At 40.8% G+C, this 19299-nt stretch overlaps 1 protein-coding gene across 1 annotated transcript; it reads right to left on the bottom strand.

The window, feature by feature from the left end:
• Positions 1-600: 600 nt before the first annotated feature.
• Positions 601-11074, bottom strand: LOC116512685 (transmembrane protein 14C-like). The gene is made up of 5 exons (XM_032223291.1): positions 10968-11074; positions 6341-6417; positions 4545-4646; positions 1291-1378; positions 601-1080 (listed from the first exon to the last, which is right to left on the bottom strand). Exons 2-5 carry the CDS (start codon positions 6414-6416, stop codon positions 1029-1031), a joined length of 318 nt encoding a protein of 105 aa, XP_032079182.1. The 5' UTR covers position 6417; positions 10968-11074; the 3' UTR covers positions 601-1028.
• Positions 11075-19299: the final 8225 nt, after the last annotated feature.

Below are 19299 nucleotides of genomic sequence, written 5' to 3'. Positions count from 1 at the left end.
CAACAGCCTCCTCCAGCCCTCTGCCAGCGAAAACAAAGCTTGAGGGCCACGCACACCCTTCCCGGGCTCAGTTTTCCCTGGCAGACACACTGCGGGCTGGTCCTTCGCTGTTTCCAGGGCCTGGAGTTTGACATCCCTGATATATAGCATCCAGTAATTTCAAATGGGATGCCCATTTCTCTTGAGAGACTCATCTGGCCATATGAAGAAATATCATGTGAAATGTTTTCAAGCTTTGTAGGAGCAGCAAGTTGGACTCTGATTTATTTATATCTGGAGTAAAACTATTACACATGATTAACTCGGTGGTTTTATTTCAGTGGAACAACTCTAAATATGTTTATCTACTTCCAATTGTACAAAAATGTGAAGAATGATCAGGAGATCTGTGGTGCAGATACTACTGTTGTATATACGTCATTACGTTCGGAATTAATTCAGTAATATATTTGAAGACAGGTACTCATTGAGAAATGTCGATAAAAATATCAGTCCATATGTTTCCAGGTAGACATAAAATTAGCCTATTTAGCCTTGAACCCTAAAAGATTACAGCTTAAAATTTTGGAATTCACATTTGTTTAAAATTAGGAATAAGTCTCACAATTCAGAAGGCTTTTAGACATTTAATCATTTTTAGTCAATTGTAAAGGAAGCGTTTAAACTTTTTGTTTTTGAGTGGAACACCTTGCATACAGAAATACACAGAGATGAATTTCAGCTTGGAAATATGATGACACAAAATTAAGTGTATTTCCTACCAGGCATCAGCACTGTTTCTCATGTTCGTTATCATAAAACATTTGGAGTTGTGACAAGAATTGCATTCATGAGAAAAAGAGATATGAAAACTACAATTCTGTAATGATTAACTCTTTACAAAAACCTGAGCTGATTTGGAAGTTTTAAAACTTTGCAAATTGTACTATTTTAAAAAGCATTAGTATTGTCTTCAGTTTTGTTCTGAACAGGCATTGTGAGTGCAGTCCTCTGGAGATCTCTTTCTGCTTGTTGTTGCACAATTATGGTTAAAGAGGTTTTTCCATCATCTGTAGTCCAAGTTTGCCTACCATTAATACACTGTTTAAATAAAAACAGAAATCCACCATTAATACACTGTTTAGATAATAAATTAACATGTCAGTGAATTTTGCTAGTAAATCCTTACACATTAAATATGTTCTTGGCAATGTCTCGTGTTTATCCAAAGAAAACCCACCACATTCTCTAATTTTCTGTTGTTTCCAAACAATAATCCCACAATTGGCAACGGGAAAATAGGAATTGTACCTGGCACCAGCAATTAACCCTGCAGGCATAAATTTTCTAGAGTTATAGTATCTCATTCCCATCAGGACAGTCAGGGTTCCCGATGCAGCTGGAAAAAAAATGACAACCCAAATTATTAAGTGTTCTAATTATGACATTTAAGGGAGACTGTGCAATCAAATAAAATCATGGTGTCAGGAAAGGGTTAATCCGCTTCAAGGTGCTGGTCGCTACCTATAAAGCCCTACATGGCATCGGACCTGGGTACCTGAGAGACCGCCTCCTGCCGATTATCTCCCATAGACCGATTAGATCACACAGGTTAGGTCTCCTCTGGATTCCATCTGCCAGCCAATGTTGGCTGGCGACTCCCCGGAGGAGGGCCTTTTCTGTTGCAGCTCCGGCCCTCTGGAACGAGCTCCCTGTTGAGATCCAGACCCTTACTACCCTCCCGGCCTTCTGCAAAGCCACCAAGTCCTGGCTGTTCCAGCAGGCTGGGGGGAGCTGAGAAGCATCTTCCTCCACGGAAATTGTGAATGTTGGTTTGGTTTTTAATATGTTGTCTTTGTCCCGTTCCCCCCCTTTCCCTTGTCTTTTGTGAGCCGCCCGGAGTCCTCCGGGAGTGGGCGGCATACAAGACAAACAAACAAACAAACAAACAAACAAATAAATACTATAAGAAACCCCCTTTTTATGTGGTTATGGATCACACTGAAATTTGCTACTTCCTGCCCTCATTCATTTTTTTTTCAGAGCCATGAATCGGGAATTTTTACTGTTTCTTAGTTATGCAATTACAGGTAGCCCTACAACAATTGAGCCCCAAAATTTCTGTTGTTAAGTGAAACATTTGTTAACTGAGTTTTGCCACATTTTATAACCTTGCTTGGCACAGTTGTTAAGTGAATCTGGCTTCCCCATTAACTGCTTGTCGGGAGGTTGCAAAAACATGACGCAGCAACACTCGTAAGTATGAACCAATTTCCAAGCATCAGAATTTTGACCACATGATCAAGGGGATGCTTCAAAGGTGGTAACTGAAAAACGGTCGTAAGTCTGTATGTAACAGTACATACAAAGTGCCATTGTAACTTTGAACAGTCACTAAATGAACTGTTATAAGTTGAGGACTCTCTGTAACCAGTCTCCAGTGTGTTGCTTTGATATAAGTAGTTTGGACCTCAAATTAGACAAGTGGGAAAAGAATATCAAAATCCACAAAACGGCATGAATACAATATAAAGGTTTGGTGGAAAATATGCACAAATGTAGAAATAGTGCATGATTTATAAAGTGGTAGCTTAAGATGCACATAAACTACAATGTGGACAAAAAAAGATGACACATCACAGGTGAAAATTTGAACCCATCATGAGATAGCTAAATACTTCATGGTTCTATGTTTTTGCCATAAGCAGATTTTTTTTTATTTTTTCCCTTCTACAACACCTTACAGTCATTACATCAACATTGTTATGTCATCATACCTGTACATGTATATAATATTTGTGTGTGTGTGTGTGTGTGTGTGTGTGTAAAGTCACAACCCCTGGTATGACCAAATATGGGAGGAAGTTCACTACTTCCATTCTCTGTTCATCGGCTCGTCATAAGAGACCAGACAGAAACCCAATATTTTTACTGTTGCCTTTTTGTTACATTTTGTTGTATTTGTGCTGATAAATAAATAAAGGGAGACTAGTATAAATCTATTTCAAGCTATTTAGCTCTCATCTGCTAGCCATACCCTTACTGGGAATCGAACCTGTACTGTATTGCATCTTAGGCAGATGTGTTAACCACTGAGCCACAGAGCTCGACTCCTTATCAGCCAAGCCAGGGTGAAAGGTATCTATTTAGATTTACAACCCCCGGTATGCCCAAATATGGGACGAAGGTCACTACTTCCATTCTCTGTCCATCGGCTCGTCATAAGAGACCATCCAGACAGAAACCCAATATATTTAATGTTGCCTTTGTTACATTTGTGTTGTATTTGTGCTGATAAATAAAGGGAGACTAGTATAGATCTATTTCAAGCTATTTAGCTCTCATCAGCTATCCCAGTAAGGGTATGGCTAGCCGATGAGAGCTAAATAGCTTGAAATAGATCTATACTAGTCTCCCTTTATTTATTTATCAGCACAAATACAATATGTGTGTGTGTGTGTGTGTGTGTAGTATTTGTGCTGATAAATAAACAAAGACAACAGTAAAAATATTGGGTTTCTGTCGTGATGGACTCTTGTGACGAGCCGATTGACAGATAATGGAAGCAGTTAGCTTCCTCCCATAATTGGGGCATACCAGGGGTTGTGAAACTAGACAGACAGACAGACAGACAGACAGACAGACAGATATAGTTTTTTGGCTTAATTTTATTCTTGTTTTGCAGCCATTTGTACCAATTGTTCCAAATTTCATAATATTCCGACTCTTCTTTATCTTTTAATTTCAGTGTTAATTTGTCCATCTCTGCACAATCCAAAGTTTTTTTAATCACTAATTCGTCCGAGGGGGTATTATTTTGTTTCCGGCATTGGGCAAATGCTATTCTTGCTGCAGTTAGCAGATGTGTTAATAAAGTTATGTGTTAAAATGCACATAAACTACAATGTGAACAAAACAAAAAAAAGATGACACATCGCAGGTGAAAACTTGAACCCATCATAAGATAGCTAAATACTTCATGGTTCTATGTTTTTGCCATTAATTTAATCTTGGATTCCAAGTACACTGAATCTTTGGACAGGCAAAAAGAAGCGTGACCCGTCAAAACCGCGGAGGACAAAATCGCACTCGACGAAAGCGCGCATGTGACGTCATCACAGCGCGACGAAAAAAATTAAACAATGAAATAAAATTAAAATTAAAGCAAGCCGATTCACATAAAGGTAAGGGTTAGGGTTAGGGTTAGGTTAAGGGTTAGGGTTAGAGCGTTAGGGTTACGTTTAGCGTTAGGTTAAGGGTTAGCGTTAGGTTTAGCGTTACGTTAACGGTTAGGTTTAGGGTTAGATTTAGGGTTAGGTTAAGGGTTAGGTTTAGGGTTAGGTTTGGGGGGGTTACGGTAAGGTTTTAGCTTTATTTTTACATTTTTCTATCACAGCGCGATGTTTTCGTCGCGCTGTGATGACGTCAAATGTGCGCTTTCGTCGAGCGCGATTTTGTCCTCCGCGATTTTGTGGTGGAACCAAAAAGAAGTGCATATACAAATATACATTGATATAAACATGTCTCTGTGTGAAATAGCAATGCAAAAAAGAACAAAAACTTACCCAGAGATAGCCAAATATTCTTTGGATCCGTTGACTGCTGATAAGCACCCAATCCTGCTAACCCACCACAGAGGAGACCAGCAGCTAAGGAAGGGACACTGCCTAGTTTAAGCAGACAACAAAACTTGGTTACATTAAATGTGTCAACCCAACGAACTGCTGTATTTCTTCTAGCTTTATTTTAGCGGGAAAGGTCATAAAAGCTTAATACTTGAGAGACCGCCTGCTGCCAATCACCTCCACTAGACCGATTAGATCCCACAGATTAGGCCTCCTCCGAATTCCATCCGCCGGCCAGTGTCAACTGGCGACTACCCGGAGGAGAGCCTTCTCTGTGGCTGCTCCGACCTTCTGGAACGAGCTCCCCGTGGAGATTCGAACCCTCACCACCCTCCAGGACTTCCGCAAAGCCCTTAAAACCTGGCTGTTCCGACAGGCCTGGGTCTAAAGAGCTGTTGCCCCCGTCTCGAATGGTATGACTGTTGTGTGTTTTTAAATTATGCATTATTATGTTTTGTTTTATTTTTTGTCTGTACCCCCTTCCCTGATTTGAATTGCGAGCCGCCCTGAGTCCCCTTCGGGGGAAAAGGGCGGCATACAAATATAATAAATCAAATCAAATCAAATCAATCAATGCAGAATGTGCCTTTTTGAATTTTGTCCATCACAAATTATAGCAAGCCTTATGATAAGCTCTGGTAGCAGGGAATTCCATTATCAAAGCTACAAGTTAACCATCCCTTTGGAGAAAAAAAAAACTAGGGGGGAGGGATACATGAGGAATAAGGGAAATGCTACATAGGGCTTACAAAACGTCATGTACAAAACTGTTGCAAGGAGAAATCTGCAACAAGTGTAATTCTATGATGGCAAGCTTTTTTTTTTTTGAAAAGTTTTATTGTTTTAATTAAACAAAAACAAAAAAAAAGAATCATCTTTTGTTACATCTTGTAGAAAGCGTGTCAATTTGGTTACAAATACAATTTCGTGCTTTTCTTCCACAATCCTTACATACACTTCGTTCAAATTGAATTGTACATTTTAAAATTTATGTATTTTACTATCACTGTACCACAATTCCTTATTTGGTTACAATTATTTAAACGTGCTTTTATCTAAAATCATTTGTATTTAAAGACACAACCACCTACTGGCACGATGACAAGCTTTGAATAGGAGATCTTGTCTGTTTATTTGCATTCATGCCCAAGAATTTTGTCCTGGATCCCAGCATTCTGGAAGTTTATATTAAAGGTTGGGAGTTAAGATATTTTAAACTGAAATTATGGGCTTCATTGTTCTTAGAACTTCCAGAACTTGAGGATGGGTATTGGGTTGAGGTAGAATGGAATATGCACTGCTTATATTTTTAAAATCCACCCCAAGCTTTTGGTAAAATGACAATAGCAATAGCAATAGCAGTTAGACTTATATACCGCTTCATAGGGCTTTCAGCCCTCTCTAAGCAGTTTACAGAGTCAGCATATTGCCCCCACAGTCTGGGTCCTCATTTTACCCACCTCGGAAGGATGGAAGGCTGAGTCAACCCTGAGCCGGTGAGATTTGAACCGCCAAACTGCAGATAACAGTCAGCTGAAGTGGCCTGCAGTACAGCACTTTAACCACTGCGCCACCTTGGACAAATCTAGTAATCCGTTTTGTTATCTTATTAAGCTGTAATGAAGTTAAGACATTCCAAAACACATTTAGACTTTATTGTCACTTTGAATGTACACTAATTCTGTAACATTAAAATGAAATTTCATTGTATAAAGCCCTCAAGGGGGATACTATACCTGCTTTCACATAACCAGCTACTCCACCGGATGCAACCAACGCAGCATAACCATAACCAATCCAATCCACACTCATGCTGTAACATAAATATGAATAAAATACCAAATCCAGTTTTTTAAAAAAAAAACACATTCAGATTTTCTTTTCGGATGAACAGCTTGTAAATATTTTCATACCACCCACTTTAAAAAAAAAAGATGGAGAAATGCTTATCTATGCTGAAAAAAACCCTCTTCAATTTCTGTTGGGAAAAAAAAAAGATTCCAAATCTCGGGACAAAAGTTAAATTCCCACAAAACTTTTAGCAAGCCAGGGGAAGGAAGATTCGCGGTTCTTCAAAAAACAGCTGACCCAGGTCCAGTCCCAGGTGTCGGGACTCAAAGAATGCTTTCTACTCTGCTTTTTCCGTCATCTGGAGAAGCTACATGCCAACCTGGTTTACAGGCCTCGAAAAACTGATCTTGACATAAGCATACCCGGATAGTTGATTGGTGGAATTATGCATAATTGAAAATAGTGACATACAAATATAAACGGTTGGTAATTATTTTTTTCATATTGGGATTTGTGATTATATAAAGGTATACTGTTATTAAATAGACAATTAAGAATGTAGGGGAATTAGGTTTACCAATTACCTCCACTAGACCAATAAGATCCCACAGACTAGGCCTCCTCCGAATTCCATCCGCCGGCCAGTGTCGACTGGCGACTACCCGGAGGAGGGCCTTCTCTGTGGCTGCTCCGACCCTGTGGAACGAACTCCCCGTGGAGATTCGTACCCTCACCACCCTCCAGGCCTTCCGCATAGCCCTTAAGACCTGGCTGTTCCGACAGGCCTGGGGCTAAAGACTTGTAGCCCCACTCCGAATGGTATGATTGTTGTGTTTTTTAACTGTGTATGTCTTTATATTTTGTAATTTTGTTTGTTCCCCCTCCCTTGAACTGTGAGCCGCCCTGAGTCTCTTTCAGGGAAAAGGGCGGCATACAAATAAAGTAAATTCTAATTCTAATTCTACTGGGGAAAAAACAATAATACTAATTGTAATTGAACATATACTGTACAATGAAAGTGAGATATTTAGTTATACTAGATGAAAAATCTGTGATGGTAAATGTTATTCGAGAACATGGATGTAACAACACTTGTAACCAAACCACATGCTATATGTGATGATGGGTGGAGGTTTTTTGTGTCTTTTGTTTTTCTTTTGTTGTGTGTGTGTATTGTTTAATAAAAATAAAAAGTTATATTAAAAAAAAACTGATCTTGCAAATTAATCATGGCTTGTGGTCGCGGAGCATCGGGGGTACACGTTTCAGCCCAACCGGTTGTACAAACCCCAGCTCTGATCCCGGTTTATGCTTCATCGTGACATTTTAACTCGAATTTCAGACCGGGGGGGGGGGGAGGGAGCACCAAAGGCGCAAACGGGGGTTGCGTCAACCTCCCATCAGGGTCAGCCAGCGAAAGGCAGAAAGTCCACAGATACGGGGAGGGAGGGACTTGTTCCAAGCTGAAGAAGTGGGGAGGGGGGGGGGAAGCCCCCCCGTGCTACCACGTTTCTATGCCTGGCCATTTTTGCCAGATGCGTGTTTAAAGTGCGTGCAAATAGGGAAGTCCCCCGTGCTACCACTTTCCTATGCCTGGCCATTTTTGCCAGATGCGTGTTTAAAGTGCGTGCAAATAGGGAAGTCCCCCCGTGCTACCACTTTCCTATGCCTGGCCATTTTTGCCAGATGCGTGTTTAAAGTGCGTGCAAATAGGGAAGTCCCCCCGTGCTACCACTTTCCTATGCCTGGCCATTTTTGCCAGATGCGTGTTTAAAGTGCGTGCAAATAGGGAAGTCCCCCCGTGCTACCACTTTCCTATGCCTGGCCATTTTTGCCAGATGCGTGTTTAAAGTGCGTGCAAATAGGGAAGTCCCCCCGTGCTACCACTTTCCTATGCCTGGCCATTTTTGCGAGATGCGTGTTTAAAGTGCGTGCAAATAGGGAAGTCCCCCCGTGCTACCACTTTCCTATGCCTGGCCATTTTTGCGAGATGCGTGTTTAAAGTGCGTGCAAATAGGGAAGTCCCCCCGTGCTACCACTTTCCTATGCCTGGCCATTTTTGCGAGATGCGTGTTTAAAGTGCGTGCAAATAGGGAAGTCCCCCCGTGCTACCACTTTCCTATGCCTGGCCATTTTTTGCGAGATGCGTGTTTAAAGTGCGTGCAAATAGGGAAGTCCCCCCGTGCTACCACTTTCCTATGCCTGGCCATTTTTGCGAGATGCGTGTTTAAAGTGCGTGCAAATAGGGAAGTCCCCCCCGTGCTACCACTTTCCTATGCCTGGCCATTTTTGCCAGATGCGTGTTTAAAGTGCGTGCAAATAGGGAAGTCCCCCCGTGCTACCACTTTCCTATGCCTGGCCATTTTTGCCAGATGCGTGTTTAAAGTGCGTGCAAATAGGGAAGTCCCCCCCGTGCTACCACTTTCCTATGCCTGGCCATTTTTGCCAGATGCGTGTTTAAAGTGCGTGCAAATAGGGAAGTCCCCCCGTGCTACCACTTTCCTATGCCTGGCCATTTTTGTGAGATGCGTGTTTAAAGTGCGTGCAAATAGGGAAGTCCCCCCGTGCTACCACTTTCCTATGCCTGGCCATTTTTGCCAGATGCGTGTTTAAAGTGCGTGCAAATAGGGAAGTCCCCCGTGCTACCACTTTCCTATGCCTGGCCATTTTTGCGAGATGCGTGTTTAAAGTGCGTGCAAATAGGGAAGTCCCCCCGTGCTACCACTTTCCTATGCCTGGCCATTTTTGCGAGATGCGTGTTTAAAGTGCGTGCAAATAGGGAAGTCCCCCCGTGCTACCACTTTCCTATGCCTGGCCATTTTTGCCAGATGCGTGTTTAAAGTGCGTGCAAATAGGGAAGCCCCCCCGTGCTACCACTTTCCTATGCCTGGCCATTTTTGCCAGATGCGTGTTTAAAGTGCGTGCAAATAGGGAAGCTCCCTGTGCTACCACTTTCCTATGCCTGGTCATTTTTGCGAGATGCGTGTTTAAAGTGCGTGCAAATAGGGAAGTCCCCCCCCCCCGTGCTACCACTTTCCTATGCCTGACCATTTTTGCCAGATGCGTGTTTAAAGTGCGTGCAAATAGGGAAGCCCCCCCGTGCTACCACGTTTCTATGCCTGGCCATTTTTGCCAGATGCGTGTTTAAAGTGCGTGCAAATAGGGAAGCCCCCCCCCCCCGTGCTACCACGTTTCTATGCCTGGCTATTTTTGCCAGATGCGTGTTTAAAGTGCGTGCAAATAGGGAAGTCCCCCCGTGCTACCACTTTCCTATGCCTGGCCATTTTTGCCAGATGCGTGTTTAAAGTGCGTGCAAATAGGGAAGTCCCCCCGTGCTACCACTTTCCTATGCCTGGCCATTTTTGCGAGATGCGTGTTTAAAGTGCGTGCAAATAGGGAAGCCCCCCCCCCCCCGTGCTACCACTTTCCTATGCCTGGCCATTTTTGCCAGATGCGTGTTTAAAGTGCGTGCAAATAGGGAAGTCCCCCCGTGCTACCACGTTTCTATGCCTGGCCATTTTTGCCAGATGCGTGTTTAAAGTGCGTGCAAATAGGGAAGCCTGCCCCGTGCTACCACTTTCCTATGCCTGGCCATTTTTGCCAGATGCGTGTTTAAAGTGCGTGCAAATAGGGAAGTCCCCCGTGCTATCACTTTCTTATGCCTGGCCATTTTTGCCAGATGCGTGTTTAAAGTGCGTGCAAATAGGGAAGTCCCCCGTGCTACCACGTTTCTATGCCTGGCCATTTTTGCCAGGTGCGTGTTTAAAGTGCATGCAAATAGGGAAGTCCCCCCGTGCTACCACTTTCCTATGCCTGGCCATTTTTGCCAGATGCGTGTTTAAAGTGCGTGCAAATAGGGAAGCTCCCCGTGCTACCACTTTCCTATGCCTGGCCATTTTTGCCAGATGCGTGTTTAAAGTGCATGCAAATAGGGAAGTCCCCCCGTGCTACCACTTTCCTATTCCTGGCCATTTTTGCCAGATGCGTGTTTAAAGTGCGTGCAAATAGGGAAGCCCCCCGTGCTACCACTTTCCTATTCCTGGCCATTTTTGCCAGATGCGTGTTTAAAGTGCGTGCAAATAGGGAAGTCCCCCGTGCTATCACTTTCTTATGCCTGGCCATTTTTGCCAGATGCGTGTTTAAAGTGCGTGCAAATAGGGAAGTCCCCCGTGCTACCACGTTTCTATGCCTGGCCATTTTTGCCAGGTGCGTGTTTAAAGTGCATGCAAATAGGGAAGTCCCCCCGTGCTACCACTTTCCTATGCCTGGCCATTTTTGCCAGATGCATGCACTTGCCAGATGCGTGTTCAAAGTGCGTGCAAATAGGGAAGTCTACCTGTGTACCTGTGCTACCTGTGCAACTAAAAAAAAAAAGACCCCACACTTCTGATTTTGCTCCTGAGATTCTCCCCCGCTTCTCCTAAAAACAAATCTGGGGCCACCCCAAATTCGTTAGCCAAACCAAGCTCGTTTATTCCCAGTCTCCCTCCCGCTAAAAAAAGGCAACTTGAAGGAGGAGAGGTGGGGGGGTGGAAGCAAGAGAGAAGCGACGCGAGGGGAGTCCGGACTAACCTTCCTTCCCGCAAAGGTCGCGCGTGCAGGAACGAAACCGGGGCGGAAAAATCCGGCCTTCCAATGCCCGCCCACAGGCTCCTCTCGCGGTAGGACGCGCCGAGGCGGGCTCAGAGCAGGAGCGAGCCAGCAACGCCCCGGACGTTCCCCCAACTCCGTGTGAAAAGGCAAACGAAGCTGGGCTCGGAGTTCCCTCCAGCTTTTTTTATTATTATTTTGGTCGGGAATGCAAACGGGGTCTGATCTTTGCTTACCGCCCTGAGTTCCCCCGGTTCAGACTTTGTTTGTTTGGGAAAGGTTACGTTGCATTGCAAAGACATCTGAATGCTAATTTGCCGAAAAGGTTTGCATCACCATCGCATACATAGAAGAGAAGAGAAGAGAATTATTTATTGGCCAATAATTGGACTCACAAGATTTAGCAATAGCAGTTAGACTTATATACCGCTTCATAGGGCTTTCAGCCCTCTCTAAGCAGTTTACAGAGCCAGCATATTGCCCCCAACAACAATCCAGGTCCTCATTTTACCCACCTCGGAAGGATGGAAGGCTGAGTCAACCCTGAACCGGTGAGATTTGAACCACCGAACTGCAGTCAGCTGAAGTAGCCTGCAATGCTGCATTTAACCACTGCGCCACCTCGGCTCTTGTCTTTGGTGCCTATGCTCTCACTGTACATAAAGAAAAAATAGAATATATTCATCAAGAATCATAAGATACAACACTTAGTGATAGTCATAGGTTCATCAAGAATCATAAGATACTTTTTGACTATATATAAAGGTTATTAATAACAATAACAATAAAAAAGAACAAAATTAGACACAGCTACGTTTTAACTAATGGGGGGGAATGTTATGATATAGGATATAGTTAAATAAAGAAAGGATAATGATGCTAAATTATATACATGGAGGATTAGAAAATTTTGGTATTAAATATTATGGATATGAGGATTTAATGTTAATGGAGGATTTTATAAATAAGTAAATGAAATGCCAGTATGTGGTTATGTATTAAATCTTGGTATATTTTATGATGAAGGACTTTAGAATTAATATGGATTATATTTGATGACGGTGGAAGAGATGCACAAAAGCCTTTTGTAACCAACTGATACACTTTCTACAGTGTGTAAAGAAGGAGGATTTGTATGTTTGTTTTGAAAATAAAAGAATCATAAGAAACAACACTTAGTGATAGTCATAGGTTACTAATAAGCAATCGGATTATACTAGGAAACAAATAAAACAATATAAAATTTAAAGCTACAAGCAACATGGTTATAGTCATGAGTGGGAAGAGGTAGGTACTAGGAAGGAAGGGAAGAACAATAGTAAGACAGTCTAGGTGTGTAATATGAATTGAGGCATCATAGGTGGCAGCACTTAATCGACCTGATTGGAAAGCCTTCGGTAGAATCGTCCTTGAGTACAGTAGTGGGCCGAGAAGGTTTGCATCACCATTGCATTACAGAGAAGAGAAGAGAATTATTTATTGGCCAATAATTGGACTCACAAGATTTGTCTTTGGTGCCTATGCTTTCACTGTACATAAAGAAAAAAAATAGAATATATTCATCAAGAATCCTGATACAACACTTAGTGATAGTCATAGGTTCATCAAGAATCATAAGATACTTTTTGACTATATATAAAGGTTATTAATAACAATAATAAAAAAGAACAAAATTAGACACAGCTAAGTTTTAACTAATAGGGGGGAAATGTTATGATATAGTTAAATAAAGAAAGGATAATGATGATAAATTATATACATGGAGAATTAGAAAATGTTGGTATTAAATATTATGGATATGAGGATTTAATGTTAATGGAGGATTTTATAAATAAGTAAATGAAATGCCAGTATGTGGTTATGTATTAAATCTTGGTATATTTTATGATATAATTATAGCCAAATAAAAGTGGAGGTATGATGATGGTAATGTAATAAATATGCGAGTTAAGGTATTAGAATTAATATGAATTATATTTGATGACGGTGGAAGAGATGCACAAAAGCCTTTTGTAACCAACTGATACACCTTCTACAGTGTGTAAAGAAGGAGGATTTGTATGTTTGTTTTGAAAATAAAAAATTTTATTAAAAAAAAAGAATCATAAGAAACAACACTTAGTGATAGTCATAGGTTACTAATAAGCAATCAGATTATACTAGGAAACAAATAAAACAATGTAAAATTTAAAGCTACAAGCAACATGGTTATAGTCATGAGTGGGAAGAGATAGGTACTAGGAAGGAAGGGAAGAACAATAGTAAGACAGTTTAGGTGTGTAATATGAATTGAGGCACCATAGGTGGCAGCACTTAATCGACCTGATTGGAAAGCCTTCGGTAGAATCGTCCTTGAGTACAGTAGTGTGCTGAAAAGGTTTGCATCACCATCGCATACATAGAACAGAATTTTTTTTATTTTTTTTTACTAAAAATAAAATAAAAACTGGCCTCCAGACCCTTCAGAAGTCCTGCAAGAGAGTCAGGCTGTCATCATGTGGCATCTGGAGGTCTCTGAAAATCGTGTGAAAATGGGACATGTTTTAGTGCAGCTTTTGGAGGCCCCAAAGAGCATTTTCTGAAGCGGATTCAAGAACAGAGGCCTCATGCGACCCAGGGCAGCCTTGGGTAGGGCCTGTCAACAGGAAGAGAACACTGCTTGAAAGATAAGCAGTGTGCAGCAATTCCCACAAAGCTAAGAATCAGCAGACTGAACTTCTCTCTCTCTCTCTCTCTCTCTCTCTCTCTCCCTCTCCCTTCCCCCTCTCATTTTAAATCTCATTTTATAAATGGGGCTTTTGATTGTGCCTGCAATGTCTAATTGCTTCTAAACTATATATCTGCATTGGTGTACATTTTAACTCTTTATAAGCATTTTACAGCTTGTTAGACCACTAAGAGCCTTTCATACATACATACATATACATACATACATACATACATATATATATATATACATACATACATACATATATATATTAGATTTTTTACAACCCAGTAAATCAAATCCCAGTAAGGGTATGGCTAGCTGATGAGAGCTAAATAGCTTGAAATAGATCTATACTAGTCTCCCTTTATTTATTTATCAGCACAAATACAACAAAACAAATTATATATATATATATATATATATATATATATATATATATATATATATATATATATATATATATATATATATATATATATATATATACGTTATATTTGTGCTGATAAATAAATAAAGGGAGACTAGTATAGATCTATTTCAAGCTATTCAGCTCTCATCAGCTAGCCATACCCTTACTGGGAATACCGCACAGGCTCGATTCCCAGTAAGGGTATGGCTAGCTGATGAGAGCTAAATAGCTTGAAATAGATCTATACTAGTCTCCCTTTATTTATTTATCAGCACAAATATAACAAATGTAACAAAAAGGCAACAATAAAAAAAAAATGGGTTTCTGTCTGGATGGTCTCTTGTGACGAGCCGAAGGACAGAGAATGGAAGTAGTGATCTTCCTCCCATATTTGGGCATACCGGGGGTTGTAAAATCTACATATGTGTGTGTGTGTGTGTGTGTGTGTGTGTGTGTGTGTTTTATTTGTGCTGATAAATAAATAAAGGGAGACTAGTATAGATCTATTTCAAGCTATTTAGCTCTCATCAGCTAGCCATACCCTTACTGGGATTCGAACCTGTGCATCATATATATATATGATACATACATATACATGTACATGTACATGTACATGTACATATACATATACATATACATATACATATACATATACATATACATATACATACATACATCATACATACATACATACATACATACATACATACATACATACATACATATATATATATATATATATATATATATACGCAAAAGGGAGCCTTAAGGGACCCTGCCTGGCATATCTAAGGTACAATGTTGCTATTATGTCACTCCCTTGTTCTTTCTATATAAAAAATCTCTCCAAGTATCATTACTTTGTATCCTCATCCGCTATAATGTACTGGTATTTCTACAGGTATTTATCCACCCATAAACTGACTTTGATAAATTTTCTACAGATGATCAGCAGTGCATTATAACTTTAGCTCTTGATGTTCCTGGATACAAGAAACCAGTAACTCTTGGTAATCTGGTAGTTTCAGTTTAATAAAAATGCTTGTTTAAGTTATGTTAGCTTTCCGGTGAGTTTATTTTGCATGACTCTGCCTTGGATATTTGCATTTTCTGATGAAAATGGCATTGAATTGACATTGAAGAAAGAATAAAGAAGCAACATAAGACACTTGTCTCTATGACAACCATCTGTTATTTATATATTCTCTTGAGTTTATGTATGGCATCATTATTTATTCCTTATTTTCGTCATTAAATGTTATCTCTTGTGTATAACTTTTGATGGCTGTTAATATCAGATTGCAAAACTTTCAGGTGTTAATCAGCTTGCAAAACATTGAATTTGTTTTATTCTCTACATAAACTGCCAAGAGTCATTTTATTGCAGGGAGGTAACAACTGGATAAACATTCTTTCTTTGCCCTGAATTCAGTTCATTGTGTACTTACTGTATAAAAAAAGAGACTGTGGTGATGGAAGAGTCTTTGCATTTCCTTCATGCCATTCATCCTTTTTTCCACAATGTGTCAACAATCCTCAACTTTTTCCCTCAAACATTTCACTTTCTCCCACAGAGAGAAAGTCTTCCACTATTATGGTTCTTTTAATTGAGCCTTTTTTTGATGTTACGGCATTTTTATTTAAATTAGGACAATCAGAAATATTTAGTACTTGCTTCAGAAAGACATAATTTAATTACTTCTAACCTTTGACGAATTAATCTCTCTCTCTCTCTCTCTCTCTCTCTCTCTCTCTCTCTCTCTCTCTCTCTCTCCTTTCCAAAAATATTTTATTTTCCTTATTCTGCTTATAGAGTCACCTTCATAGTAATAGTATATTGTTGCTACAATGCTTATGGGCAGTGATGGAATAGCCTAGGATACCAAAATAATTTGCACAGTAGTTTCTTCAAAACAGATTTGACACATGACCCGTCAAATGCGCACCCGACAAAAGCGCGGCGAGAAAACAGCGAGGATGAAATCATGCCCACAGAAGCGCGCCGATAAATGTGCACTGACGAAAGCGCGATTAGGGTTAAGGTAAGGGTTAGGGTTAGGGTTAGGGTTAGGGTTAGGGTTAGGGTTAGGGTAAAGGTTAGGGTAAGAGTTAGGGTTAGGGTTATTACGTTGTTTTCGCATTGTTTGTTGATGGCACGCTTTCGTCGGCGCGCATTTATCGGTGCGCTTCTGAGGGCGCAATTTCGTCCTCACTGTTTTCTCGCCACGGTTTTGTCGGTGCGCTTTTGTTGAGTGCGCATTTGTCAGTGAACCGATTTGACATATTATATAAACATACTTGTACAAATAAAAATTGTTCAAAAGATCCTTCAGGGAGACTATTATGCAAATTTCTAATTCCACAGGGGATCCAACTATTTAGTTAGGGTTTGGGGGTATGTCCTTTTGAGTTGGCATTGACCCCTGACAATTTACTGCTTTTTGGCAAGATTTTTAATGGTTTATCATTGCCCACTTCCTAGGATCGAGAAAAAGTCACTAGCTAGCCCAAGGTCATTCAGGTGCCCAAGACAGGACTAGAACTCACAGTCTCCTAGTTTCTAGTCTAATGCTTTAACCACCATACCAAGCAGGCTTTCTTCAATTAATTGACTTATTCCTAATCAATTTATTGTTAAAAGTAGATAAATATATGCTAGACTGGGAAATTGTAATGTGTTTAGATATTTTAGAAAATCATGCTTTTTACTAACAGCATTAAAGTCGTGGTTCTTACACCTGTTTACCTAGTCTCAGGTACCACAGGAACCACATAGGTTTAGCTAAACAGAAGTAGGCCCCCCTTCAAATCTTACATTTTTGATGCCTTCTCTATTTACATATTTTTATTCAAACCTAACTTCCAGAAAACGTTTCCTTCTAAAATTCTCCTTAATTATACATGCCTGTGCATCTGGCCGGTTTATATCCTTTGTTTTCTTTTTAAATCCTACTTTTTTTGGTTTTCTTTCTAAATCTTCAATTTTTTTAAAAAAGAAAGCTTATAATACATTAAGTCTTTATTGTCATTGTACAAAATAAACGAAATTAAAATCAAGTGAAAAAAGTTTTGAATAATATGAGTGGCTGGAAGACTTCATGTTGAGGCTTCTGTTTGTCTGTGTGTAGGTATGCAGATGGATGGATAGATGGACAGATGTATAGGTAAATATAAAGTATTGTGCGTATATTGTGTGGGTATAGATATAAATAAATAAAATCAGCATGGAGCAACACTGAAAAGCCTCAGAGAATAAAAGAATATTTGCCTGATGCTGAAAGGAGAATTATCATGGACCTTCTGGAGTAATTTCCCTAAGATTTAGGTTTTGGTACTGGTTTCTCTAAAGGATGCTCTCTAAGGGATGCAGCGTCTCAGTGGCTAAGATGCTGAGCTCGTCGATCAGAATGGTCAGCAGTTCGGCGGTTCAAATCCTAGCGCCATGTAATGGAGTGAGCTCCCGTTATTTGTCCCAGCTTCTGCCAACCTAGCAGTTCAAAAGCACGTAAAAAATGCAAGTAGAAAAATAGGAACCACCTTTGGTAACAGTGTTCCATGCACCTTCGACATTTAGTCATGCCAGCCACATGACCATGGAGACATCTTCGGACAGCGCTGGCTCTTCAGCTTTGAAACGAAGATGAGCACCGCCCCCTAGAGTCAGGAACAACTAGCACATATATGCGAGGGGAACCTTTACTTTTATCTTTACTGATTTCTTTATTTGCTTATCCTAGAAAGAAGTGTCATATCATAATAATCATAATATTGTATTGGATTATTGTAACGCGCTCTACATGGGGCTACCCTTGGAAAGTGTCCGGAGACTGCAGTTAGTTCAGAATGCGCCCGCGTGGGTGATAGTGGGTGTGCCGAGGTACATCCACATTACACCTATCCTCCCTGAGCTGCACTGGCTATCTATTGGTCTCCGGACTCAATTCAAGGTGTTGGTTATCACCTTTAAAGCCCTACATGGCTTAGGGCCAGGATACCTTCGAGACCGCCTGCTGACACCATACCTCCCAGCGACCAGTAAGATCCCATAGATTGGGCCTCCTTCGGGTGCCGTCGGCCAAACAATGTCGGCTGGCGGAGGAGAGCCTTCTCGGTGGCTGCTCCAACTCTTTGGAACCAGCTCCCCCCCCCCCCGGACCATACCCACTCTGATGGCCTTCAGGAAAGCCGTAAAAACTTGGCTGTTCCGGCAGGCCTGAGGCTGTTGACCTCACTGTTGAGGTCCGGCCCCGATTAAGAATGAATTTATGAGGGATGACTGTTGTTTTAAATTGTCTTGTTTTTGTGTTTTTTATATTTTCTTTGTAAGCCGCCCGGAGTCCTTTGGGATTGGGCTTTAAATAAATAAATAAATAAATAAATAAATACCTCCACTAGACCGATTAGATCCCACAGATTAGGCCTCCTCCGAATTCCATCTGCCGGCCAGTGTCGACTGGCGACTACCTGGAGGAGGGCCTTCTCTGTGGCTGCTCCGACCCTCTGGAACGAACTCCCTGTGGAGATTCGAACCCTCACCACCCTCCAGGCCTTCCGCAAAGCCCTTAAAACCTGGCTGTTCCGACAGGCCTGGGGCTAAAGAGCTGTTTCCCCCGTCTCGAATTGGTATGACTGTTGTGTGTTTTTAATTATGTATTGTTTTGTGTTGTTGTTTTTTTTTAATTTTTTGTTTGTATCCCCCTTCCCTGGTTGAGTTGTGAGCCGCCCTGAGTCCCCTTCGGGGGGAAAGGGCGGCATATAAATAAAATCAACATTCATTCAACATTCGACAAATAAATAAATAAATAAATAAATAAATAAATAAATAAATAATAAACTCACAATTCCAAGGGAGCTCATATAGGCATTATCATTTTGGAAAACTTAATGTGAATAGAGGCATGATTAGTCAGAAGTCATTTTACTTTCCTAAGGGGAGGGGGGGATGACTCAGGGGAAGTCAATATACATTTAAACTGAATGGAACAATTGAAAGATGACATTTTTTCAACCTGATACACAGGATGACATTTTGACTTGTATTGTAAATGTACTTTTGCAAGCAGGAAAAACCTGGTCAGATGATACCAATTGCAGTATATAGAACTACGTGTCCTGCATTTGTGAAATGTGGGTGGGAAAAGGTTTTATTTTATCAAAACTCAGCTGTATTTATCCTTCAGTTATAATCCCACACG

This window comes from Thamnophis elegans, chromosome 8 (assembly GCF_009769535.1).
Source record: "Thamnophis elegans isolate rThaEle1 chromosome 8, rThaEle1.pri, whole genome shotgun sequence".
Taxonomy (NCBI): domain Eukaryota; kingdom Metazoa; phylum Chordata; class Lepidosauria; order Squamata; family Colubridae; genus Thamnophis; species Thamnophis elegans.
The sequence above is the reverse complement of the archived record's forward strand: the minus strand, read 5'-3'. Positions and strand labels throughout refer to the sequence as shown.

What these genes read in the sequence shown, in the direction of transcription:
- LOC116512685 (XM_032223291.1), bottom strand. Translation starts at nt 6,416, where the DNA reads ATGAGTGTGGATTGGATTGGTTATGGTTATGCTGCGTTGGTTGCATCC. An exon ending in AGCTGGTTATGTGAAAGCAG is followed by an intron (nt 4,647 to 6,340) that starts GTATAGTATCCC and finishes TGCTTAAACTAG; the next exon opens with GCAGTGTCCCTTCCTTAGCT. An exon ending in GAATATTTGGCTATCTCTGG is followed by an intron (nt 1,379 to 4,544) that starts GTAAGTTTTTGT and finishes TTTTTTTTCCAG; the next exon opens with CTGCATCGGGAACCCTGACT.